The sequence below is a fragment of the Pan troglodytes genome, chromosome 20 (genome assembly GCF_028858775.2).
Source record: "Pan troglodytes isolate AG18354 chromosome 20, NHGRI_mPanTro3-v2.0_pri, whole genome shotgun sequence".
Classification (NCBI taxonomy): Eukaryota; Metazoa; Chordata; class Mammalia; order Primates; family Hominidae; genus Pan; species Pan troglodytes.
The window spans coordinates 58,209,475-58,235,479 of record NC_072418.2 but is presented as its reverse complement, the minus strand read 5'-3'; the positions used below and the strand labels follow the sequence as shown (position 1 = coordinate 58,235,479).

At 50.9% G+C, this 26,005-nt stretch overlaps 1 protein-coding gene and 1 long non-coding RNA gene across 3 annotated transcripts; one reads left to right on the top strand and one right to left on the bottom strand.

The window, feature by feature from the left end:
- Positions 1-11,839: 11,839 nt before the first annotated feature.
- LOC129138090 (uncharacterized) lies at positions 11,840-17,514 on the bottom strand. Its single transcript, XR_008541044.1, has 2 exons — positions 15,477-17,514; positions 11,840-15,198 (listed from the first exon to the last, which is right to left on the bottom strand). It is a non-coding gene; the product is annotated as an uncharacterized LOC129138090 (long non-coding RNA).
- A 103-nt stretch (positions 17,515-17,617) lies between these two features.
- UBE2S (ubiquitin conjugating enzyme E2 S) lies at positions 17,618-24,122 on the top strand. Of its 2 annotated transcripts, none has more exons than XM_016936881.4 (4): positions 17,618-17,820; positions 18,449-18,596; positions 20,937-21,127; positions 23,642-24,122. In XM_016936881.4, exons 1-4 carry the CDS (start codon positions 17,818-17,820, stop codon positions 23,966-23,968), a joined length of 669 nt encoding a protein of 222 aa, XP_016792370.1. In that variant the 5' UTR covers positions 17,618-17,817; the 3' UTR covers positions 23,969-24,122. The 2 variants fall into 2 exon arrangements, with proteins under 2 accessions (XP_016792370.1, XP_016792369.1); XM_016936880.4 differs by lacking the exon at positions 17,618-17,820 and adding an exon at positions 17,934-18,185.
- The last annotated feature ends 1,883 nt before the right edge of the window (positions 24,123-26,005 follow it).

Sequence of the window (26,005 nt, the reverse complement as noted above, 5' to 3'; positions counted from 1 at the left end):
TTTTTCATCTAATAATAGAAGGACATCATGCCATAAGTATAGTTAACTTATCTGCACCCAACTGTATATATAGAAAGAGAAACAGAAATTTAATAGTGCAAGTAAGCTGTATAAAAGAGAATGAGGATGCCTTGGATGTTGCCCACATCACCCAGTGTGAAATAGTCTCCAAGGCTTATTGTTAAGTAAGAAAGCAAGATATAGAATAGTGTGCATGAATGCTACCATTTGTGTAAAAGGAGCGGGGGACAGAATCTGTATATAAATTTGCTGCACCAAATATTTCCAATTCTCCTCCTGGGCACATGGTAGGATTCTGTTTCCCTGCCCCCCGAAGTTAGCTGTGCCCGTGCGACTTGCCTTGGCCTATGAAGTGCGGGCAGAAGTATCTTTCCAGGCAGAAGCTTGTGAGAGACAGGGTGTGGTTCTCCCATGCTCTGTCTTTTCCCTCCTCCATGGGCACTGGCATATTTCAGGTCATAGCTGCTCTGCTGGCCTGAGTCCCAGGCAGATCAGCCAGGGCCCCAGAGTAAGGATGATGCCAAATAGGGGCTCCACCAGCCGCACATGCACATGTAGCACGAATGAGAAATAAACTCTTGTTGCTTTAACAACCAGGGCTTTGGGGCTACTTGTTACTGCAGCCTAGCATAGCCCATTCTGGCTGACAGGGTTGCTTATGGAGAGGGGAACTGGATGGCTGGGGCTTTTTACTTCTAAATGCCCTTTTGCACTTCTGGATTTTTGTATCGGCAAGTGTACTCTCTACTGTTTTGTTTTTTAGACAGGGTGTTGCTCTATTGCAGAGGCTGGAGTGCAGTGGTGCAATCTCAGCTCACTGCAGCCTTGATTCCCCAAGCGATCCTCAGCCTCCTGACTAGCTGGGATTACAGGTGCCCACCACCAGGCCCCCAGCTAATTTTTGTATTTTTACTAGAGACGGGGTTTCGCCACATTGGCCAGGCTGGTCTCGAACTCCTGACCTCAGATAATCTGCCCACCTCGGCCTCCCAAAGTGCTGGGATTACAGGCATGAGCCACCATGCCTGGCCCTACTTTTTTTTTTTAATAGAATTTTTAAATTCTGCAGCAGGAGAATCGCTTGAACTCAGGAGGAGGAGGTTGCAGTGAGCCAAGATCGCTGAGATCGCCGAGATCGTGCCACTGCACTCCAGCCTGGCTGGCAGAGTGAGACTCTGCCTAATAAATAAATTAATTAATTAATTAACAGAAAAGAAAGAAAAAAGAATTTAAAAAAATATAAATGTAGAGATGGGAATCTGGCTATGCTGACCAGGCTAGTCTTGAACTCCTGACCTCGAGCGATCCTCCCACCTCAGCCTCCCACAGCGTAGATTTAAATGCAAATGGTGCAGACTTTGCCTGCCATTCCCCTCACTAAGCATATGCCAAGACACGTGAGAGAGATGGGCGACTGGAGTCTCATTCCTCTCCCTCAGAGGGTGATTAGCTTCCCACTCTGAATCGGAACTCCAGTGCTTCAGTGTATGTATTTTCATTCCTCATGGATGCCACATGCCAGCCAACGGATTCATTTGCGTTCAACAAGAGAAGAGCAATCTGCTCCACACCCACTGTGTGCAGGGCGGGCAAGTCAAGGATAAGATCTGACATGAGCATTCTGCCTTCAGTGTTCGCCTTTGTCACCTAACACTCGCTCAACTGGCAACCCGACTGTGCCAATAAATGCAGCCTCTCAGCAGCTATTCTGAACCCGCATTTGACGGGTGGGCTTGTGAACATCTCAAATCTATGCCAGATGTTGTGTGCATGCTTTTTCATTTCACTTTTCTTGACTTTATATTTCGAAATAATTTCAAATGTACAGAACAGTTACAAGAATAAGTCAAAGAACTTCTGTGTCATTTTCACCAACTCACCATTTGTTACCATTATATGACATCATTGTATGGTTTTCTTTCCATATAAATATTCATCTCGGCTGGGCATGGTGGCTCATACCTGTAATCCCAACACTTTGAGAGGCCGAGATGGGTGGATTGCTTAAGCTCAGGGGTTTGAGATCAGCCTGGGCAACATGGTGAAACCTCATCTCTACCAAAACAACAACAACAACAACAAAATATATATATATATACATGCACACAAAAAATTAGCCGGGCATACTGGCACACACCTGTAGTTCCAGCTACTCAGGAGGCTGAGGCGGGAGGATCGCTTGAGCCCAGGAGGTAGAGGCTGCAGTCAGCCAAGATCACACCACTGCACTCCAGCCTGGGCCACAAAGCCAGAACCTGTCTCATAAAAAAAAAAAAAAAAAAAAAAATGCCGGACATGGTGGCTCATGCCTGTAATCCCAGCACTTTGGGAGGCTGAGGCAGGTGGATCACCTGAGGTCAGGAGTTTGAGACCAGCCTGGCTAACATAATGAAACCCCATCTCCACTAAAAATACAAAAAATTAGCTGGGCGTGGTGGCAGGCGCCTGTAATCCCAGCTACTCAGTAGGCTGAGGCAGGAGACTTGCTTGAACCCAGGAGGCAGAGGTTGCAGTGAGCCAAGATCGTGCCATTGCACCTCAGCCTGGGCAACAAGAGCAAAACTCCATCAAAAAAAAGAAAAAAAAAAAAAAAAAAGCCAGGCGCAGTGGCTCACCCCTGTAATCCCAGCATTTTGGGAGGCCGAGACGGGCAGATCACGAGGTCAGGAGATCAAGACCATCCCGGTTAACATGGTGAAACCCTGTCTCTACTAAAAATACAAAAATTAGCCAGGCGTGGTGGTGGGTGCCTGTAATCCCAGCTACTCAGGAGGCTGAGGCGGGAGAATCGCTTGAACCCGGGAGGCAGAAGTTGCAGTGAGCCGAGATCGTGCCATTGCACTCCAGCCTGGGTTACAGAGCAAGACACCATCTAAAAAAAAAAAAAAAAAAAATCGTGGTTTTTTTTTTTTTTTTTTTTTGGAGATATTTGGGAGTAAGTTGCACCCATCACATCCCTTTACCCCTAGAGGCCATTCTGAAGAACAAGGCCACTCTCTTACACATCCACAGCATAATTATCACACTCAAGAATTTAGCATTGACCAAGTCCATGTCTGAATTGCATCAAGCGTCCTGCTACTGTCTTTCAGAGCAGCTTTCAGTTTGTGACACTCCAGGATTGGGTGTTGCATGCAGCTATTGTGCTTCTTGAGGTGGCTTCTTTTTTTTTTTTTTTTTTTTTTTTTTGAGACAGAGTCTCGCTCTGTTGCCCAGGCTGGAGTGCAGTGGTGCAATCTCAGCTCACTGCAAGCTCTGCCTCCCGGGTTCACGCCATTCTCCTGCCTCAGCCTTCCAAGTAGCTGGGACTACACGTGCCCGCCACCAAGCCCGGCTGATTTTTTTCTATTTTCAGTAGAGATGGGGTTTCCCCATGTTAGCCAGGATGGTCTCGATCTCCTGACCTTGTGATCCGCCCGCCTCGGCCTCCCAAAGTGCTGGGATTACAGGCATGAGCCACTGAGCCCGGCTGAGGTGGCTTCAATCTGAAACAGTTACTCAGTCTTTGTCTTTCTTTTCTATTTTTATTTTTTATTATTGCACACAATTCACGCAGAGATTAGAGACTTTTTTTTAAGAGAAGGGGTCTCACTATGTTGCCCAGGCTAGAACTCCTGGGCTCAAGTGATCCTCCTGCCTCAGCCTCCCAAAGTGCTGGTATTACAGGTGGCAGCCACCACGCCCAGCCCAGTCTTTGCCTTTTTTAATGCTGATTTTTTAAAGAATCCATGTAGGCCATTTTATAGAATGTCCCTTGCATTTAGGCGCATCTGATGTTTCCTCATGATTAGATCTGGGTTACATGTGTGAGACAGGAAAACCACAGAAGGGACGCCAGAGTCTCAGCACTTTGGCTGAAGGAAGCCCATGCTCTCATGCTTCCTGAAGTTCACGTGCTCAGAGCTCATATGCTCTGAGTGCACTCCACCAAGGCTGGAGTGCGGTGGCACAAATGAGACTCACTGCAGCCTCGGCCTTCTGAGCACAAGCGATCCTCTCACCTCAGCCTCCTGAATAGCTGGGATTACAGGTGCACACCAACATGCCCGGCTAATTTTTAAGCTTTTTTTTTTTTTTATAGAGATGGGGGTCTCATTGTGTTGCCCAGGCTGGTCTTAAACTCCTGGGCTCAAGCCATCCTCCTGCCTCAGCCTCCCAAAGTGCTGGGATTACAGGTGTGAGCCACTGCACCTGGCCAACAACAGAAGTCTATTTCTTCACAGTTCTGGAGGCTGGAAGTCCAAGATCAAGGTGTCAACTACCCAAAGTGCTTGGATTACAGACATGAGCCACCACACTTAGCCTGATGCTATGTAGTTATCTTTTTTCTCCTCAAACTTTCACATGCTGCTTTGGCCTCCACTGATGATTCTCTTGGCTGAATCAATTTTTTTTTATTTTTTTTTCGAGATGGAGTCTTGCTCTGTCATTCAGCCTGGAGTGCAGCGGGGTGATCTCGGCTCACTGCAACCTCTACCTTGCGGAGTCAAGCAATTCTCCTGCCTCAGCCTCCTGAGTAGCTGGGATTATGTGCCACCATGCCCAGCTAATTTTTGTATTTTTAGTAGAGACGGGGTTTCACCATGTTAGTCAGGCTGCTCTCAAACTCCTGGCCTCATGATCTGCCCACTTCGGCCTCCCAAAGTGCTAGGATTACAGGTGTGAGCCACCATGCCCGGCCTTGGCTGAATCAGGCATTACAATGATGTTTGAATATTGGAAGTCTTCAAAGCATCTGAATATCACTCTCCAAAAGTTGAACAGCAATCTTCAGATGATAATTTTCCAAACTCATTATTCTTCTCACATGTATTAGTTAGCATTTGTACTTGCTTTTTTCAGGAAAATGGATCCAGTACTTTCATCAGATTCTTCGAGACACCAGTGATTCAAAAAACAACAAACTCTCCCTCATTTTCAGTGGCTATAGCATATTCTGTTGTATGGATGCAGCATAATTTTTTCCCAGTTCCTACTGCTACAGGATCTTTGGGGTGTAGATTTTCTTCCCCGCTGGAAACCTCTGTTGCCAATGATGCCTTTGCCTGAGTTCTTGTCCTGAGTCCAGGAAGAATGAGGTACGCAGACAAGTGAAGGGTGAAGAAGACAAGGATGAGCTTGATTTAGTGTTACAACAGCTCAGAGGACCCACAGTGGGTAGCTCCTCTCTGTAGGCAGGTCATCTGTTGAGTGTTCAGTTCTCAGCAGACAGGAGGTTCTGGAGAGGGTAGCTCCTCCCTACAACTGGTCATCCTAATGTCTGCAATTCTTAGCAGAGAGGAGGCCCTGGTGGGGGTGGCTCCTCTCTGCCAGCAGGTGGTCTCTGCAGGTAGCTCTTCTCTGCCACTGGTAGTCCAGTCGTCTCTCCTCCCTCTTCCTTCTCTGGCTGTCCCCTGCCCTGCTCTGGCTGAGCCCAGAGCTTTTATGGGCCTCAGAGAGGAGGAAGTCCATGCTGATTGGTCCATGGGTGGCCATGGGCAGCCCAGAAGAGGCACCGCGTGTCCCCACTCTGGTCCTCAGGACTGATAGCCCAGCCCCCAGCCTTCAGGCCCTCCTTAGGACTGCCCCCTTCTGCCCAGGCCTCCTACTGCCATTCACAGCCCCAGGGCTCTGCCCTAACCACTGATCTGAGATGGGAGCAGGAGCCAGGAGCGGTGAGAAGCCAGGCAGTGGGAACAGGCACTCCTGAGACTGAAGGGATGGGGGGCCCTTCCTGGGGCCCCCAAGGGTGCAGGCTGCAGAGACTCTTGAGTCCCGTGCCTGGGAGGGCAGTTGCCACTGCACCCAGAAGCTCCCACCCCACCAATTCAGAAGGGGCAGGGCTCCCACTTGTCCCAGCTCCTGCCTGCTCTGTGGAGCTGGAGGCCCAGATTTGCAGTACCGGGTCTGGTGGCTGCAGCGGCACCCAGGAGGACAGATCCTGCCCGTTCCTGGCACCGACCCCCTCACCCCCAAGAGCACAGGGAGGCTCAGATCCACAGCCACAGTTTGGGTGACTGCAGTGACACCTGGGGAGCTCTGCCCCAACTCAGAAGGGGCGGGGCTCCACCGGCTCCATGAAACGTGCAGCCCCAGCTGCACCTCCCTGCTGCAGCCAGCATGATAGCAGCAGCCCCTGCCATCACTACCAATAGATGTTTGGGTTTTCCCTAGTTTTTACTACTCTAAACAATACTTGAGGAACATCTTTTTTCACACCACTTGGTGCATTCCCTTAATTTTTTCTTTTTTCTTTTTTTTTTTTTTTTGAGACGGAGTCTTGCTCTGTCACCCAGGCTGGAGTGCAGTGGCGCAATCTTGGCTCACTGCAACCTCCGACTCCCTGGTTCAAGCGATTCTCCTGCCTCAGCCTCCCAAGTAGCTGGGATTACAGGCACTGCCACCACATCCAGCTAATTTTTGTACTTTTGGTAGAGACAGGGTTTCGCCATGTTGGCCAGGCTGCTCTCAATCCCCTGACCTCGTGATCTGCCCGCCTTGGCCTCCCGAAGTGCTGGGATTACAGGTGTGAGCCACTGTGCCTGGCCACTCCCTCAGTCCGCCTTGGCCTCCCAGAGTGCTGAGATTACAGGTGTGAGCCACCGCGCCTGGCCACTCCCTCAATCCGCCTTGGCCTCCTGAAGTGCTGAGATTACAGGTGTGAGCCACCGTGCCTGGCCACTCCCTCAACCCGCCTTGGCCTCCCACAGTGCTGGGATTACAGGTGTGAGCCACCGCGCCCGGCCGCTCCCTCCATTTTCTTTAGGATGAGCTCTCAGGAGATGAGTGGCAGGTGTATTTTGAAGACTTTTGCTAGACAATGCCAACTACGACTCAGAGGGCCTGTGCCAAGTCCATGTATGTGAAAATGTCCGTGTGCTCCCACCCTCCCCAGAACTGGGCATTTTTCTGTTTAAGCTTGGTGTGCGTCACCAATGTTGGTTGTACAGTCATTACAAGAAATTCCTAGTGCACTCAAGAAGTCTCTGCCTTGTGCTCAGGGATTTGCGAAGCAGGATTGGCCCCCGGGTAATGCATTTAATTACTGCTGTGTCTGTCACTAGAGGGAGCACCCGATCCACTTAAGGGCCTATTTTTGCATTGATCAGGGCCTCTCCCACCCAGGAGAGTTCCAAGTTCAGCTCCAGAGGCACAGAGGAAAGTAGTTTTTGTCAATTACCTACCCCAGCGTGTGCAGACCCCTCAAGCTGGGAAGGTCACAAGTGTCTGCTCAGAAGTACTCAGGAACTAAGGAGCAGAGAACCTGCTACCAACCACAGACTAGCAGACACAGAAACTCAGGAAAGGATGCTCAACCTCACTGGGAAGAAAGGAGATACAAATAAAAGACGGGACACCTTGACTTGCCCATGATGTGGAATCTTTTGAAGACTGCTCATCGTCAGGCTCACTCCTGTGAGGGGACTTTGACACTGGCAGTTTCCTCTGCCTGGAATGGCCTTTCTCTGGATTCCCACGAAACTTGCTCTCTTACTTCAATTTTTTTTTAAACAAAGTCTCGCTCTGTCACCCAGGCTAAAGTGCAGTGTCATGATCTCAGCTCACCACCACCTCCACCTCCGCTTCCTGGGTTCAAGTGATTCTCCTGCCTCAGCCTCCCAAGTAGCTGGGACTACAGGCACGAATCACCACACCCTACTGATTTTTGTATTTTTATTAAAGACGAGGTTTCACCATGTTGGCCAGGCTGGTCTCAAACTCCTGACTTCAAGTGATCCACCCACTTCAGCTCCCCAAAGTGCTGGGATCTGGGTTTACAGGCATGAGTCACTTTGCCCGGCCGCTTCATTTGAATCTTTATTCAGATGTTACCTTCTCAATTAGTTCTACCATATTTAAAACTGTCCCCCTTGGCCAGGCGCAGTGGCTCACACCTGTAATCCCAGTACTTTGGGAGGCCAAGGCAGGCGGATCACGAGGTCAGGAGTTCGAGACCAGCCTGGACAAGATGGTGAAAGCCCGTCTCTACTAACCATACAAAAAATTAGCCAGGTGTGGTGGCGTACGCCTGTAATCCCAGCTACTCGGGAGGCCGAGGCAGGAGAATTGCTTGAACCTGGGAGGCAGAGGTTGCAGTGAGCCGAGATCACGCCATTGCACCCCAGCCTGGGCAACAGGGTGAGACTCCGTCTCAAAAAAAGAAAACTGTACCCCCACACCAGGTATGGTGGCTCACGCCTGTAATCCCAACACTTTGGGAGGCCGAGGTGGGAGGATCTCGGGGTCAGGAGGTCAAGACCAGCCTGGCCAACATAGTAAAACCCCATCTCTACTAAAAATACAGAAATTAGCTGGGCATGGTGGTGCGCACCTGTAGTCCCAGCTACTTGGGAGGCTGAGACAGGAGAACTGCTTGATTCTCCTGGGAGAATCTCTGCCTGGGAAGCAGAGGTTGCAGTGAGCCGAGATGGCGCCACTGCACTCCAGCCTGGGCAACAGAGCAAGACTCCGTCAAAAAAAAAAAAAAAAAAAACTGTCCCCCTCACAACATTCCTGAACCTCCTTAGCCTACACTAATATTTACAGCAATTAATATCTTTATTCTGTTTTTCAGACAGGGTCTAACTATGCTACCCAGGCTGGAGTGCCATGGCATGATCATGGCTCACTGCAGCCTCAACCTCCTGGGCTCAAGCAATCCTTCTGCCTCAACCCTCCTAAGTAGCTAGGACTATAGGCATGTGCCACCACTCCTGGCTAATTTTTAATTTTTTTGTAGAGACATGGTCCCACTATGTTGCCCAGGCTGATCTCAAACTCTTGAGCTCAAGTGATCCTCCTGCCTTAGCCTCGCAAAGTGCTAGGACTGCAGGCATGAGCCACTGTGCATTGCCAATATCTTTTAATACTACCAACTTGACTTACCTATTAGCCCAGGACTTCCCCAGTGTGAGCAGGCAAAGGCCTGCATCCTGGGCTGCCACTCAGTCCCAGGAAGACTTTTAGTCTCCCCGCTGGAACGGAAGCCCCAGGAGGGCAGGGATTTTGTTTCCTATCTTGTTCTCGGATGTGTCCCAAGCACCCAGAACAGTGCCCGGTGTATATCTGGTGCTAAAGAAATACGGGTTAAAGGAGCAAGTCACATCTTGGGAATCCAAATAAGGAGAACCCTGCCGAGGGCCACTGGGCAGAATGGCAAGCACGCATACTCTTTGATCCTGAAAGTTCCTCTAAGACTTTGTCCTTCGGAAATGCTCACGGCTGTACCCAAAGATGAACAGATGAAGGAGGATGCTCACGGCAGTGTCTAGCCATGCGCTGGGCTCAGCCTTGATGCCCATCAGTCAGAGAGTACGATGAAACTACAGTGGGATCTTTGACCTTTTTTGTTGTTTTTTGAGAGTTTTTGTTTTTGTTTTGCGACAGGGTCTTCCTATGTCACCCAGGTTGGAGTGCAGTGGTGTGAACACAGCTCACTGCAGCCTCAACCTCCTCAGCTCAAGTGTTTCTCCCACCTCAGCCTCCCGAGGAGCTGGGACTACAGGTATACACCACCATGCCTGGCTAACTTTTTTTTATTATTATTTTTATTTTGGCTGGGTGCGGTGGCTCACGCTTATAATCCCAGCACTTTGGGAGGCCGAGGCAGGCGGACCATCTGAGGTCAGGAGTTTGAGACCAGCCTGGCCAACATGGTGAAACACTGTCTCTACTAAAAATACAAAAATTAGCTGGGCGTGGTGGCGCATGCCTATAATCCCTGTTACTTGGGAGGCTGAGGCAGGAGAAGTGCTTGAACCTGGGAGGTGGAGGTTGCAGTGAACCGAGATCACGCCATTGCCCTCCAGCCTGGGCAACAGGGTGAGACTCTCTCTCTCAAAAAAAAATTAATTTCTTATTTTTTTATAGAGACAGGGTTGCCCTATGTTGCCCAGGCTGGTCTTGAACTCTTGGGTTCAAATGATCTTCTCTCTGAGGCCTCCCAAAGTACTAGGATTACAAGCATGAGCCACTGCACCTGCTCTATACTGTGATTGTATTGAGTGACACTTGCTGTGCAGCAGTTTAATTGAAGGCTACTGATCAATGTGGATGGGAAGGGCTGTGGAGAGAAGTGTGGATGTGGAGGGGAGGAAGGGAAGGAGGGCTAGAGCAGCACCTCCAGCCTTCATTTCCCATGCCTCAGTAACTGTGGATTTCCCTCCAAACACATATTTCTTTTGTAATTTAATACAGATGGACAGAAATGAAGATTAATTTCTGAAGCCAGAATTCAAGCCAAAGGGACAATTTAGGTTTCACTGAACAAAAGTAAATTCTTTTGAGATAGAGTCTCACTCTGCTGCCCAGGCTGGAGTGCAGTGGCACGATCTCAGCTCACTGCAACCTCCGCCTCCCAGATTAAGCAAGTCTCCTGCCTCAGCCTCCTGAATAGCTGGGATCACAGGCATGCACCACCGTGCCCGGCCAATTTTTGTATTTTTAGTAGAAATGCGTTTTCACCTTGTTGGCCAGGCTGGTCTTGAACTCCTAACCTCAGGTGATCCACCCACCTAGGCCTCCCAAAGTGCTGGGATTACAGGCAGGAGCCACCACACCCGGCCCTGAACAAAAGCGAGTTCATGGGTTACTAGTACTTAGCAAAGAAAGGGTGCCCTTTCCCAATCCCATCCTCTGACAATTCCTGTCTCCCAAAGGATTTGGAAGGCTGCCCATCACTAGACCACCTTCTGATTAGTTCTCACATCTGCTCCCTTCCCTCCACCCCTTTCCCAGATGGTCGCCACCCTCGCCAAGCCACAGTCCACTTGCTGCTGGATTTTCTGGTCCAATCTGGACCCTCCAGTCCAGTCTCTACCAGCAGCCCTGAGCTACAGTCCCAATATGAGCACCAAATCCAGTCACCCCTCTGCCCAAAACTCTTCAATAGGCCAGGCGCGGTGGCTCATGCCTGTAATCCCAGTACTTTGGGAGACTGAGGCAGGCGGATCACGAGGTCAGGAGATTGAGACCATCCTGGCTAACATGGTGAAACCGCGTCTCTACTAAAAATACAAAAAATTAGCCGGGCGTGGTGGCATGTGCCTGTAGTCCCAGCTACTCAGGAGGCTGAGGCAGGAGAATGGCGTGAACCCGGGAGGCAGAGCTGGCAGTGAGCCGAGATCACGCCACTGCACTCTAGCCTGGGCGACAGAGCGAGACTCCATCTCAAAAAAAAAAGGAAAAAAAAAAAGAAAAAAAAAAAACCTCTTCAATAGCTCCCTAGAGCTCACGCACACTCTTCACGGTGGTCTTCTGGAGTCTGCAGAGCCTAGCCCTTCCCGGCCACCTCTCCCAACTTGGAACACTGTCCCTCAGATCTCTCTCTCTTTCTCCCATCCCTATGACTTTCTTTGAGTTTCCCCCAGCACAGTAACTTTTTAAATTCTTACCAAAAAAAAAAAAAAAAAAAAATGCTTAGGCCAGGTGCAGTGGCTCATACCTGTAATCCCAGCACTTTGGGAGGCTGAGGCAGATGGACTGCTTGAGGCCAGGAGTTTGAGACCAGAGTGGGCAGCAGGGAGAAAACCAATCTCTACAAAAAGCACAAAAATTAGCCTGGTGTGTTGGTGCACCCTTGTAGTCCCAGCTACTCGGGAGGCTGAGGTGTGAGGATTGCTTGAGCCTGGGAGGTGGAGGCTGCAGTGAGATGAGATCACACCACTGCACTACAGCCTGGATGACAGAGTAAGATCCTGTCTCCAAAAAAAAAAAAAAAAAAAAAAAAGATAAAGAAAACGCTTAATTGAGATGTAATTCATGTATCATAGAATTCACCCATATAAACTACATAAATCAATGGTTTTTAGTATATATCCACAAAGTTTTGCGACCATCATTACAATTTTAATTGTTTATATTTCAATAGTTTTGGGGGTACAGGTGGTGTTTGGTTACATGGATAAGTTCTTTGGTGGTGATTTTTGACATTCTGGTGCATCCATCACCTGAGCAGTGTACACCGTATCCAGTATGTAGCCTTTTATCCCTCACCCCCTCCCAATCTTACCCTCCAGTCCCCAAAGTCCATTGTATCTTTTTTTTTTTTTTTTTTTGAGATGGAATCTTGCTCTGTGGCCCAGGCTGGAGTGCAGTGGCACAATCTCGGCTCACTGCAACCTCCATCTCTCGAGTTAAGGCAATTCTCCTGCCTCAGCCTCCTGAGTAGCTGGGATTACAGGTGCCCACCAACATGTATGGCTAATTTTTGTATTTTTAGTAGAGATGGGGTTTCACCATGTTGGCCAGGCCAGTCTCAAACTCTTGACCACAAGTGATCTGCCTGCCTTGGCCTCCCAAAGTGTTGGGATTACTACAGACATGAGCCACAATGGCTGGCCCCATTGTACCATTCTTATGTCTTTCCATCCTCATAGCTTAGCTCCCACTTATAAGTGAGAACATAGGGTATTTGGTTTTCCATTCCTGAGTTAATTCACTTAAAATAATGGCCTTCAGGACTGGGCGCAGTGGCTCACGCCTGTAATCCCAGCACTTTGGGAGGCCGAGGCGGGCGAATCACGAGGTCAGGAGTTCGAGACCAGCCTGGCGAACATGGTGAAACCCCGTCTCTACTAAAAATGCAAAAAATTAGCTGGGCGTGGTGTTGGGCGCCTGTAATCCCAGCTACTCGGGAGGCTGAGGCAGGAGAATCGCTTGAACCCAGGAGGCGGAGGTTGCAGTGAGCTGAGATCACACCACTGCACTCCAGCCCAGGTGACAGTGCGAGATTCAGTCTGAAAATAATAATAATAATAATAATGGCCATCCAAGTTGCTGCGAATGCCATTATTTCATTCTGTTTTCTGTTTTACGGCTGAGTAGTATTCCATGGTGTATATATACCATATTTTCGGTATCCACTCATTGGGTGATGATGGGCATTTAGGTTGGTTCCGTATTTTTGCAATTGCAAATTGTGCTTCTATAAACATGCATGTGTATGTGTCTTTTGCATATGACTTCTTTTCCTCTAGGTAGATACCCAGTATTGGGATTGCTGGATCAAATGGTAGATCTACTTTCAGTTCTTTAAGGAATCTCCACACTGGTTTCCACAGTGGTTGCACTAGTTTACATTCCCACCAACAGTGTAAAAGTGTTCCCTTTATACCACATCCATGCCAACATCTATTTTTTTTTTTTAAATTATGGCCATTCTTGCAGGAGTAAGGTATTATCTCATTGTGGTTTTAATTTGCATTTCCCTGATAATGAGTGATGCTGAGCAGTTTTCATATGTTTGTTGGCTGTTTGCAATATCTTCTTTTGAAAGAATTGTCCATTCATGTCCTTTGCCTACTTTTTCATTGGATCATTTTTTTTCTTGCTGATTTGTTTGAGCTCCTTGTAAATTCTGGATATTAGTCCTTTGTCAGATGTATAGCTTGCAAATATTAAAATAATGGCAAAAACCTCGATTTATTTTGCACCAACCTTAATATAAGGTGAGCGATGAGGATCCAGTTTCATTTTTCTACATGTGGCTTGCCAGTTTTCCCAGCACCATTTATCGGGTAGGGTGTCCTTTCCCCATTTTATGTTTTTGTATGCTTTGTTGAAGATCAGTTGATTATTGTGGCATGAGAGCAGAGGAAAAACATGGTTAACAGAGAGTATTCCCTACCTACCACAACATGTAGTTCCTTCTAAAATACCACGTTTTCCTTATTTATTATGTTTCATTTTTGGTTCTGTCTTCCTCAACTACAGTAAGCCCTTTGTCTATCTGTTCTCTGATGCATCCCAAGGACAAAGATCTTTGTCTATCTGATCTCTGATAAATCCCAAGCACCCAGATTGGTGCCTGGCACATAGTAGGTGCTCAATAAATATTGGTTGAATGTATAACATCTTCAGTCTGTCAGGCGCCCTGCTAGGGACAGAGGACAAGATCCCTGCTCTGCTGGGGCTAATCTTCTAGTTGGGAAGAGTCAAACACACAATCAGGCAAATAACTGCAAATCCTGATAGATCATGAAGTTCAAAGAGGATGAAGCAAAGAGAGCATGGGAGGGGAGGAAAGAGGAGAGAAGCTGCCGTGAAGGGGTGACGAGTTAGGGTAAACCTAGGAGATGAGAAGAAGGAAAGGGGAAAAGCACGACCGGCACAGGGAACAGCCTGTCCAACTGTCCTCAGGGTAAAAAGCTTGGCGTATTCCAGGAACAAACAGAAAAAGGCAAGGGAGCCTCAGGAGATGGTGCAAGGGCTTATGGGTTTTTGGGGAGTCTGGGGTTTATGCAAAATGTAGTGGGGAGGAGGACTCTTGAGTTTTCAGCTGGGGTGGGGCATGTGGGATATGTGTAAAGCAGGGAGCAAACTATAGCTCAGGGGCCTACTTTGGCCACTGCCTGTTTTTGGAAACACACCCATTAGTTTTCTTAGGAGCTACAAGGGCAGAGTTTAGTGAGTTGGACCAGAGACCAGTGGACCACAGCATTGGAAAACCTTTTTGGAAAAGGTCTGCCTTCCCGGTTTTCAGGTGATTATTCAGGGTACAGGTGATCCCTCCCGCTCCCTCACCCCAAGTCCAATCTATACCAGTTGCTGTTGACACCATCTCATCACTTCCCCCATTCCTAATGCCACCAATCCTGCTTGGAGCCACCATCATCCCACCTGAACAAAGGTAATCACCTCCTCATTGGCCTCCCTGTTTCTGTTCATAAGTCTGAAGGAGTCATTCTCTGCTCAAAGCCACCAATGCCTCCCCATTGCTCAAAAAACAGACATACTTTTCACCATGGCCTAGGAGGCCCACCAGCACCCCCTCACCTCTCCCACCTCAGAGCCCTCTACTTGCTCGGCCTCACTCCAACCCAGGCTCGCTGGCCTCCTAATGTTCCCTAAAAGCACCAAGCACAATCTTCTCGACACCTGCTGTTCCCTTTGCTCAAAATGCTTTTCCCATAGACCTTCCAACAGCCCAAATGACCTTTCCTCAGACAGATTCTCCCTGCCCAGCCAAGGTAAAATGGCAGCCCCATCCCTCCCTCTCAAACCTCCCCCTCCCATTAATTGTTCCTGTCTTTATCACTTGCTGATTGTTCTTCAGTCTTTATCACTTGCTGACATGATGGTATAGACTTACTTGCTATCTGGCTCCCGCACCAGGATGTAAGATCCATGAAAGTCGAGGCTTTGTCCCTTTTATTCTCTGCTGTATCCCATAGCATCCTGACAGCTAGAGTGTAGACGCTAATAAAGAAGAACAAATGTATTGAATAAATGCAGGTATCCAGAAGGGATCATAATAATTAATAATATCCACCCATTATGGTTGTTACAAGGATTAAATGACATCAAGCATGTAAAGAAACTAGAACAGGGTCTGGCACACAGCAAATAATACATAATAACCATTAGTATTATCATCATTATTGTTATGTCTTTTGGGTGGATTTTTAAGATCAAGACGAATTTAGCCACTAGCTTTGCCTTGTCCCAGCTGGGGAACCCCGAGCAAGTCACTTTACCTCCTGCTCCTTCAGCTTCCTTGTCTGTTAATTGGGTTGGAATCCTCCACACCCAGCAGGCTAAAATTGAAGATCAGCAAAATGCTTATCGGCAAAATGGGATGACGTTGACTCTAAGCAGGACTGGTGGCATAGCAGATGGGGGGAAGTGATGAGATTCAGTAGATGACGTCAACAGGAACTGGTATAGATTGGACCTGGGGTGAGGGAGCAGGAAGGGATCACCTGTAGCCATTTCTCCACAAACTAGTTATGATGATGACTTTTTATGCTGTAGCTGTTCCTTCAGTTGTTTTGGGTTTGTTTGTTTTGTACATATTGGTGGGGGTCTCTCACTATGTTGCCCAGGCTGGTCTTGAACTCCTGGGCTAAGTGATCGACCTACCTTGGCCTCCCAAAGTGCTGGGATTATGGGCGTAGTCACTGTACCTGACCATGTAGGTTTTGTTTTTTGTTTTTTTTTTTTTTTTGCTTTTTTGTTTTTTGAGACAGGGTCTTGCTCTGTTGCCCAGGCTGGGGTGCAGTGGCGAGATCTCAGTTCACTGCAACCTCCACATCCCGGCTTTAACCGATTCTCCCATCTCAGCCTCACGAGTAGCTGGGATTACAGGGCTGCATCAACACACCCGGCTAATTTTTGTATTTTTAGTACAGATGGGGTTTCACCATGTTGGCCAGGCTGGTCTCAAACTCCTGACCTCAGGTGATCTGCCAGCTTCAGCCTCCCAAAGTGCTGGGATTACAGGCGTGAGCTACCACGCCTGGCCTTGGCCATGTAGATTTCTTTCACACCTTCCTTATTCCTTCTTCAGAAGCTGAGGCCCCATGACGGGAAGCTGGTAGCCAGGGGTCTTTTCAGGTACCTGTGGCCAAATTAGGCCCAGATGTTAATGCTCTCATCCATGGCTGAAAAAGGCCAAGAAACTAAGAAGAGCTGTGGACGCACAGACTGGCAGAGACACCGAGAGGGCACTGCGACCGCACTGCACAGATGAGCAAAGGAAGGCCAACTTCAGCATTCCCTCCTCCTCTCTAGGCCCCTCCAAAAGGCCTGCTCAGGGAGCTCTGGCCACCGTTCTCAAGCAATTGCCTGACGTTTTTACTGACACTGAGGGCTGGAGACGGTCCCTTTTCCAGGCAGCTATGTGTCCATTTCCTAGAGAGGGAAACTGAGTCCCAGAGAAGGCGGGTGTGGCTGGAGGCCATGGGTCAGTCATAGGCATAACCATGCCGTGAATAAACGTCTTGGCACTCTCTGACTTCTTTCCCTGGCAACACAACGGATCCCAGTGCCCATTTGTCACATAAGGAAACTGAGGCTGGCGTCTTCGATGAAGCCTGGCAGGGGTGGGGGTCACACACGGAGTGCAAGGCTGTCCAAGCCTTCAAGGTCATTCTGACTGATCTTTGAGCCTTAGCAATACAGGACGTGGGTCCAAGAGCATTTCCAGCACAAAATGGCGCCTCATAGAAAAATGTAGCCGGAGTTCCAGCGCCCACCTCCACCACGGCTCAAAGGAGGGGGCGCGGGCGGCAGCGCACACTTCATTTGCATATACAAAAATCAACGAATTTCGTTGGCTGGCAGCGGTTTGATCTGCACGAAACTGGGTCGCCCTCTGACCGGTCTCTGTCAGCCATTGGCCCAAGCGAGTCTCGTGACCCACCAGTCACTAAAGCGCATCCCTATTGGCCCGAGCGCCTTCCATCACGCGTTTAAAACCCCGAGTCCCGCCTCCCCTCGCCACGCTCCAGCCCCCAGGAAGACCGTTAGTCGCGTGCGCGACTTCCTCAGCGTCAGGGCGCGCCCGCGCGTATGCCGGGCCGTGGCGGCGTCTCATTCAAACGGTCCAATCAGCGGCCGCGTCGCCTTCCCCGTCCCCGTTCCTCTCTTCTTCCCCTTTTCAGCCCCTCCGTTCTTTGAGAACCCTCCCGACCCCCGCGGGCCCCCATTGGCCGGCCCGCTACCCAGCCCTCTCCGCCACTTCCCTCGCTTCTGACCATAGTTTGCGGGGAAGGGAGCGAGCGCGTCGAAAACCAAGGAACGTGCGCGCTGACGTCACGGTTGAGGCTCGGAGCTGAGGGGCCGCGGAGGGCGTGGCCTGCGGGCGGTTATAAAGAGGCCGTGGTGCGCGCGCGGCCGGCTCAGTGCTGCCGGGCACCGGGGCGGCGGGTTGGTCTACGCTGTGCGCGGCGGACGTCGGAGGCAGCGGGGAGCGGAGCGGGGCCGCCGGGGCCTCTCCAGGGCCGCAGCGGCAGCAGTTGGGCCCCCCGCCCCGGCCGGCGGACCGAAGAACGCAGGAAGGGGGCCGGGGGGACCCGCCCCCGGCCGGCCGCAGCCATGGTGAGCACGGGCGATGAGGCCCAAGAAGGTGGTCGGGGGTGTCCCTGAGGGAGGAGTTGGAGTCTCAGGGGCCTCCGACGGGCGGCCTTGAGGGGTTTGAGGGCCAGCCTGGGGGTCCCTGACCCGGGATGGGCCCGAGGGCCTTCCCGCAGGCGGAGCAGGAGCTCGGGCGGCCCGCAGTCTCCCTGGCGGCGAGGGCTCCGGGCGCTTTGCGGCCCGCCCATGGGTGTTACCAGGAGCAAGGACGCCCCGCCGCCATCTCCAGACCTGAGCCGGGGTTTCAAGGATGCTCTAACCAAAAATTAGTGGAGAAGGAGGAGAGAGTAGATCTCTGGCCTACGTGGAACCACTGGGGACCAAGCAGGGTTAGGAGCGGGCTTTGGGGGTGGGGGGGGTTCTGGGGTGGGTGGAGTTATCTGCAAGCCCCCCCGTGAACCCGCCCCCATTTGTGTTGGAAACTCTGCCTGGGCTGATGGCCTGAAGCATCCTGGGTGAGGGTCTGGGAGTTCAAGGGTGATTGACAGCCTGGGGCCACTGAGTCAAGACTTGGGCAGTCTCAGCATCTTTAGGCCCTGCGGGAAGCCCAGCTCTTAACACTCGCTCACCCTGCTCTCCCATCCGTGCCCAGAACTCCAACGTGGAGAACCTACCCCCGCACATCATCCGCCTGGTGTACAAGGAGGTGACGACACTGACCGCAGACCCACCCGATGGCATCAAGGTCTTTCCCAACGAGGAGGACCTCACCGACCTCCAGGTCACCATCGAGGGCCCTGGTGAGTTTGGAAGGAAAGAGAGAAGGGGCTGCTGCTTAGATCCTCCATCACCCTGCTCTAGATCACCCTAGCGGGAAGTACCCATTACAGGCTGGCCTCGTGTCAGGTGTTGGGATGCATTGGTGGACAGGGCAGGACGCCACAAATGACAATTATGTACTCTTTTCCCATAAGGGTTGAGAAATACCTGGTCATTGAGTTAGTATATCATGGGACGGTACTCTAGATTTGAAGCAAGGCTTTCAGACATGGCTTCCCTGGACCTGAGGGTGGGTAGGAATTAAGTAGGAATGGGAAGAGAGTTCCAGGTGGTGGGAATGGTGTCAGCAAGGGCCTGGGAGGGTGGGCCAGGTGATCTCAAACTCCATCCTTCTGTGAGTGTCAGGGATGAGGAAACAAGCCAGGTGCAGATCGTGGGGAGACGGGTCATGAATGATTTGCGGGTCACATGATTTGCGGAGTGATTTAGAATACTGTTTCATGCAGGCTACATTTCTGTTATCACCAGAATTCCTACAAAGTCAGGATTTGAGCAGAGCCTGTGAAGGAATGGTCTAGTCCACGGTGGTGATGGTGGTAGGTGGTCAGGAAAGACCTGGCAGCGGTGACAGTTGAGGTCCTTCATGCCTTGCTGCAGAGGGCGCGGGATCATGACAATGGGAAGGCTCCAGAAAGGCCCTTGGGCAGGTGGAGCTGGGCGCTTGGTAAAAACACATGAAGAAAGTTGATGATGAAGCTGCCAAGCTCTTTTAGGGCTTCTAGGCCTCTTCAAGGAGTTTGTAGAGGAAGCTGGTGGAAGGTTTAAAGCAGGGGTGTGACAAATCCCTCCAAAGTTCCTATTGACTGTAGTGAGGAGAGCCGGCCTGGCAGGGGGAAGAACCCAGAGGCCAGCCAGGAAGCTAGCCTTGGAGATGGGATGAGATTCGGGGGAGGACCTAGCAGGCCGGTGCTCAGGCTGCTGATGGGCTAGGGGAGGGACAGTATTTTGACCCAAGCAAGTGGGTGAGTGGGAGAGGCGTTCACTGGGTTGGGAGGCTGTGGAGTTGACAGACAGTTGGATCCTTGATCTGAAAGGCATATAAATGGGCATCTTATAGGAAAGTGCGTACTTGGGTCCCTGCCACCTGGGAAGGGCCTGTGACTGGACTGGTCACTTGGGCTGAGACAGGGGATCCAGGAGGGTGCAGACGAGCTTGATAGTGACACAGGTGGGGGCTGCAAGATGGGCATCATCTCTGAGGTTCTGGGGGAGGTCCTGTGGCCCCCTAGGAACCCAGCCATTCTTGCTCTTTTTTTTTTTTCTCTCTAAACGGAGTCTTGCTCTGTCGCCTAGGCTGGAGTGCAATGGCACAATCTCTGCTCACTGCAACCTCTGCCTCCTGGGTTCAAGCAGTTCTCCTGCCTCAGCCTTCCAAGTAGCTGGGATTACAGACGTGCACCACCATGCCCAGCTAATTTTTTGTATTTTTAGTAGAGATGGGGTTTCACCATGTTGGCCAGGCTGGTCTCGAACTCCTGACCTTGTGATCCGCCTGCCTCAGCCTCCCAAAGTGCTGGGATTACAGGTGTGAGCCACCGCGCTTGGCTTTTTTTTTTTTTTTTTTGGAAACAGAGTTTCGCTCTTGTTGCCCAGGCTGGAGTGCAATGGCGCGATCTCCGCACACTGCAACCTCCCCATCCCGGGTTCAAGGGATTCTTCTGCCTCAGCCTTCCGAGTAGCTGGGATTACAGGCATGCACCACCACGCCTGGCTAATATTGTATTTTTTGTAGAGACGGGGTTTCTCCATGTTGGTCTGGCTGGTCGTGAACTCCTGACCTCAGGTGATCCACCCGCCTTAGCCTCCCAAAGTGCTGGGATTACAGGCGTGAGCCACCACACCTGGCCTCTTGCTCTTAAGAATTCTACAGCCTAACTGGGCATGGTGGTTCACGCCTGTAATCCCAGCACTTTGGGAGGCTGAGGTGAACAAATTGCTTGAGCCTAGGAATGCAAGACCAGCTTGGGCAACATAGTGAGACCCTATCTCTTAAAATAAAAAAGTAGCCAGACCTGGTGGCATGCCCGTAATCCCAGCTACTTGGCAGGCTGAGATGGGAGGATCACCTGAGCCCAGGAATTGCAGGCTGCAGTGAACTGAGATTGTGCCACTGCACTCCAGCCTGGGTGACACAAGAGACCTTATTTCAAAAAAAGAAAAAAAGAATCCTCCAGTCTGTTGGCAGAGTTGGCGGGGCACCCACCTGCATCACAATCAGACCGTGGAGACTGGACTTTGGGGTGTTGAGGTGCCTTGGGACTCCTGAGTGCCCTGACCCTGTACCCCTCCCTCCACTCCAGAGGGGACCCCATACGCTGGAGGTCTGTTCCGCATGAAACTCCTGCTGGGGAAGGACTTCCCTGCCTCCCCACCCAAGGGCTACTTCCTGACCAAGATCTTTCACCCGAACGTGGGCGCCAATGGCGAGATCTGCGTCAACGTGCTCAAGAGGGACTGGACGGCTGAGCTGGGCATCCGACACGTACTGCTGGTGAGTTCTGGGCTGGGGCTGGGCCTCCTGCCTCCTGCCTCTGGAGGTCTGCTGGTGTCTGAGCCATAGCGCTTTGTTTAGTTTTTCTGAATCAACTCTGAAGTGGTTGAAGGTTTCCACATAAAAATCCATGTTGCTAGCTTTCCTGGAAAGACAAACAGTGCCAGACCCAGGACACCCAAGTACTGTTGAGAAGTGCCCAGGAGCACCTTACTATGTAACGAGTGGTGAGTTTGTATTGTAGGATGGTTTTTCTCTTCTCCCTTTTTTTTAAAAAACAAGGATAGGGTAGGCCAGGTGTGGTGGATCACTTGAGCTCAGGAGTTCGAGACCAGCCTGGCCAACATGGTGAAACCCTGTCTCTACTAAAAATGCAAAAATTAGCCGGGCATGGTGGCACATGCCTGTAATCCCAGCTACTTGGGAGGCTGAGGCAGGAGAATCGCTTGAGCCTGGGAGGCGGAGGTTGCAGTGAGCCGAGATCGCGCCACTGCACTCCAGCCTGGGTGACAGAGTGAGACTCTATCTCAAAAAAAATAAAATAAGATAAAAAATAAAACAGGAATGGGGTCTCATTTGTTGCCCAGGCTGGTGTCGAACTCCTGAACTCAAGTGATCCTCCCACCTCGGCCTCCCAAAGTGCTGGGCTTATAGGAGCCAGCCACTGCGCCTGCCCTGTAGGACAGTTTTCTGACAGGTGGAGGTCAAGGGTCTAGTTAGAAGCTCTTTTCTTTCTTCTTTCTTTCCTTTTTCTTTCTTCCCTTTCTTTCCTTTCTTTCTTTTTGTTTTAAAGATACTGGCTCTTTGTTGCCCAGGCTGGAGTGCAGTGGCGCAGTCATAGCTCACTGTAGCCTTGAACTCCTGGGCTCAGGTGATCTTCCTGCCTCAGCTTCCTGAATGGCTGGTATTACACACGTGCACCACCATACCCAGCTAGTTTTTATATTTTTATGGTTTGCAGAGATGGGGTCTCATTAGAGGCTTTTTTGCTAAAGCTGAGCTTACATGCCGTAAAACTCAGTTCCAAAGTATACAGTTCAGTGGTTTTTTAATAGCGATAGGGTTCATAAACCAGTGTTTCTCAGCCAGAGGTGATTTTGCCCCCCAAGGGGTATTATGCATTGTCAGGAGACCAAAAAGGGTTGTCACAACTCGGGGGTGCCACTAGCATCTAGTGGGTGGAGGCCAAGGGTGCTGCCCAAATCCTGCAGTGTAGGAGATGGCTCCATGACACAGAATGACCTGGCTGCGGTGTTGCCGAGGTGGAGGTGTCCTGGTCTAGGCTGGTGCTCCAGGCTGCTTACAGCCTGCTGCCTCCCCACCCTTCCCACAAGCTGAAAAAAAAAAAGTTAACCAAATTTCTAATGAGTCCCTGGGGCACGTGGCAGAGAGGGTGGGGAATTGGGGTTTCCTGCCATGGGGAGGGAGAGGATTGAGCTCCGAGGTAAACAGACCCCAAACCCTTCCCTCCCACATGTACCGCCTCCCTTCCCCTGGGGTGTCATTGGAGGCTGCTGGGGACATTGGCACCGAGCTCCAGGCCTACTTGCTGCTAGGTCAGCATCTGGGCCTGTCAGGGGCTCAGCCAGCAAGAAGAGCAGCCAGACCTGCAGTTTGGGTGCCGTGATGAGAATTAGGGTGGGAACCTGCGTCCTGGTCACCATCAGTGATATCTGCTGAGCATCTGCTGAGCCAGGTACTGTGTGTGTGTCATAGTGGCCCCAGGGAGCAAACTGCTGTGGCCAGTTTGCCCAGACCCACTTCAGAGGATCCAGCTGGGGCTGCTGGAGGCCTGGCTGCAGGTCACACCTCTGCACTCCAATTTACCCCTCAGGACAGGCTGTGAAGGGGGTTGAGAGGAATCTCTGGACCACCCTCGAAGTGCACCTCAGCCAGCAGTCCTGGTGTCTTGCCCTCTTGTGTGTGGTCCAACCCAGCTAGAGTCTTAGGCTGTGAACTTCGGATTTCTGATAAAAGACAGAGGTCAGGATTTATGCTGTATCTGGAAAGATGGGGAGCTTTAGAGTCCAACACGCAGGTGTGATTTCCTCAAATCCTGAGGCCCTGGGGAAGTCTCTTCTCTCTGTCCAGGCTGCAGGCCTCACTCATTGAACCGGAGGGCCTCTAAGGTCATGCTGAACTGCATGGAGGCAAATTCAAAACCATAATAGGACTCAAGTCTGGGGCTCAGGCAAGTAATGGACTCCTGAGAGGGGGCCTTGGCGTTTCCCCCGTCACCCAGCAAGTTCCACGGAGGACCAGGGACATTTTAAACCGTTGGGCCTATGGCATCGTGTCCTTTTGGGAACATCTGCTGTGAGGCAGGTCACATGAAGGTGGCCTCTGAGGGAGACAGGGAGCAAAGATGAGGGAGGATGCAGCATAGGTGGGGCCTGGATCTGCAGCTGAGTTGGGAGCAGAAGGAACAGCCATTGCGGAGGCCACCCTCTTGTGGAGGCCTGGGGGTCCCTGTAGGTTGCCCGACCCACTGTGACCCTGAGCCTCTTCCCACAGACCATCAAGTGCCTGCTGATCCACCCTAACCCCGAGTCTGCACTCAACGAGGAGGCGGGCCGCCTGCTCTTGGAGAACTACGAGGAGTATGCGGCTCGGGCCCGTCTGCTCACAGAGATCCACGGGGGCGCCGGCGGGCCCAGCGGCAGGGCCGAAGCCGGTCGGGCCCTGGCCAGTGGCACTGCAGCTTCCTCCACCGACCCTGGGGCCCCAGGGGGCCCGGGAGGGGCTGAGGGTCCCATGGCCAAGAAGCATGCTGGCGAGCGCGATAAGAAGCTGGCGGCCAAGAAAAAGACGGACAAGAAGCGGGCGCTGCGGCGGCTGTAGTGGGCTCTCTTCCTCCTTCCACCGTGACCCCCAACCTCTCCTGTCCCCTCCCTCCAACTCTGTCTCTAAGTTATTTAAATTATGGCTGGGGTCGGGGAGGGTACAGGGGGCACTGGGACCTGGATTTGTTTTTCTAAATAAAGTTGGAAAAGCAGCTTCTGTGTCTCACAGATGCCCCAGGACCGCTGCATGGTGCCATGTGGCTCTGGGAGTTTGGCTCCCCTGCACAGGCCCTGGGTCCTTGTAAAGCCTCATGGACTGCAGCAGTGGGTCCATCTAGCTCACCAGCCTTGCTGTTTGAGGTTTGGGTCCACCTCTTTGTTCTGTGGGGGTAGAGCAGTCACAACCCCTCTTTGGAGTCAGATTTCCAATCTAAAATGGGGCGAGGACCTGGAGCTGCTCCTGGTGGCCTGAGCAGCACTGCCCTACACTTCTCCCTCTAGAATAATGGCCACGTTGGTGTGGCAGTGGTATTCCTGCTCAGGACGGCCAGGTGCCAGCAGTCTGGCATGAGGCTCGCCTCGTCTGTCTGGTTCTGGACTGGGCCAAGGTTCGGTCCCCTTGAATCATCTGATCCCGCTTTGTGCTAAAGATTGGTTTTTCCCTTGTGGGCAGCAAAGCCTGTTCCCACATGTATTTCTGCACAACAGATCACAAAGCCAGTGGCTTAAAACAACACCCACTTCAGACTTTGTGTTGGAAGTCTGGACACGGCTGAGCTAGTCTCTGCTCAGTGCTTTGCAGGCTAAAATTGAGGTATTGGTTGTTGGTGTTCCTTAGTCTGGGTCCTCTTCCATGCTCATGGTTGTTGGCTGATTTCAGTCCTCGTAGAACTAGGGTCTTAGCTCCAAGAAGCTGCCCCTCCTTGGGCCCTGGCAGGTCTGATTTAAGGGCCCATTCCCTTTGAAGTGCTCACCCGATTAGGTCAGGCCCATCCAGATACTTAAGTGATAATGACTAAATCACAGGGGTAAGATCCCAGCTTAGTCTTAGTTTCTGCCCTCAAGGGGAAGGGATTAACCTGGGTGTGCACACCAGGGGGTGGGGAAACTTCCCATTCTATTAATGCGTTTAGGTTATTTAGACCAATGTCTCATTAATTTAAAAAAAATTAAAAATAGGCCAGGCGCAATGGCTCACGCCTGTAATCCCAACTTTAGGAGGTGAAAGGATCACTTGAGGCCAGGAGTTAAAGACGAGCGTGGGCAACACAGTGAGATCCCATCTCTACAAAAAGTAAAATACGTTTACAATAAAAATCTAAAAGTTCTGACCCATAGGAGAGTGGAAAACTCAAAGGCTGCTTTTGTCCTGAAAGAATTTGCCTATTCTAATAAAACAGCTGAGGTTGAAACGGCTCAGCCTCTGAAAGGGGTCTGACCCTTCCTTGAGCCCTTGCCTCCAGTGACAGTCTCCCAAGCTAAGGGAGAAAAGGAACCAAAAGTCTGCACTCCTCTCTACCTCTAGCAGTGCAGGGAGCGAAGGAAAGACAAGGGAAGAAACCCTTCAGATTTTCAGATCAAATTCACATCACTGGCCATCCAAGAAATCTTAAGCTCTGCATTTATCGTCAACCATTTCTGCATGAGAGAAGCAAACAGTCCTTGCTGAAGGAAGGTGCCTGCATCCTGGGCCTCGGAACCCACTGAAATAATTTAGCGAAGTGCATAATAAAAATAATATTTGCCCTTAGCCCTGACAGAGTTCCTAAATCCCTTGGAATCTCCTGGGTATTAATAGGAGCAGTCTTTGTCCTAATGAAGTCATCTGTGATGGGCCCCTGCGTAGCTTCAGGAAGGGGGTTGGTCACTAGAAATACCAAGACAGACAGTTGGGAATTTCAGCCCCACCCATACCTACCAACCTCTGGGAAGAGAGGGGCTGAAGGTTGAGGTCAATGACCAATGGTCAATGATTTGTCTAATATGCCCATGTAATGAAACCTCCATTAAAACACTAAACAAGGTTGGGTGCGGTGGCTCACGCCTGTAAGCCTAGCACTTTGGGAGGCCAAGGTGGGCAGGTCACCTGGGGTCA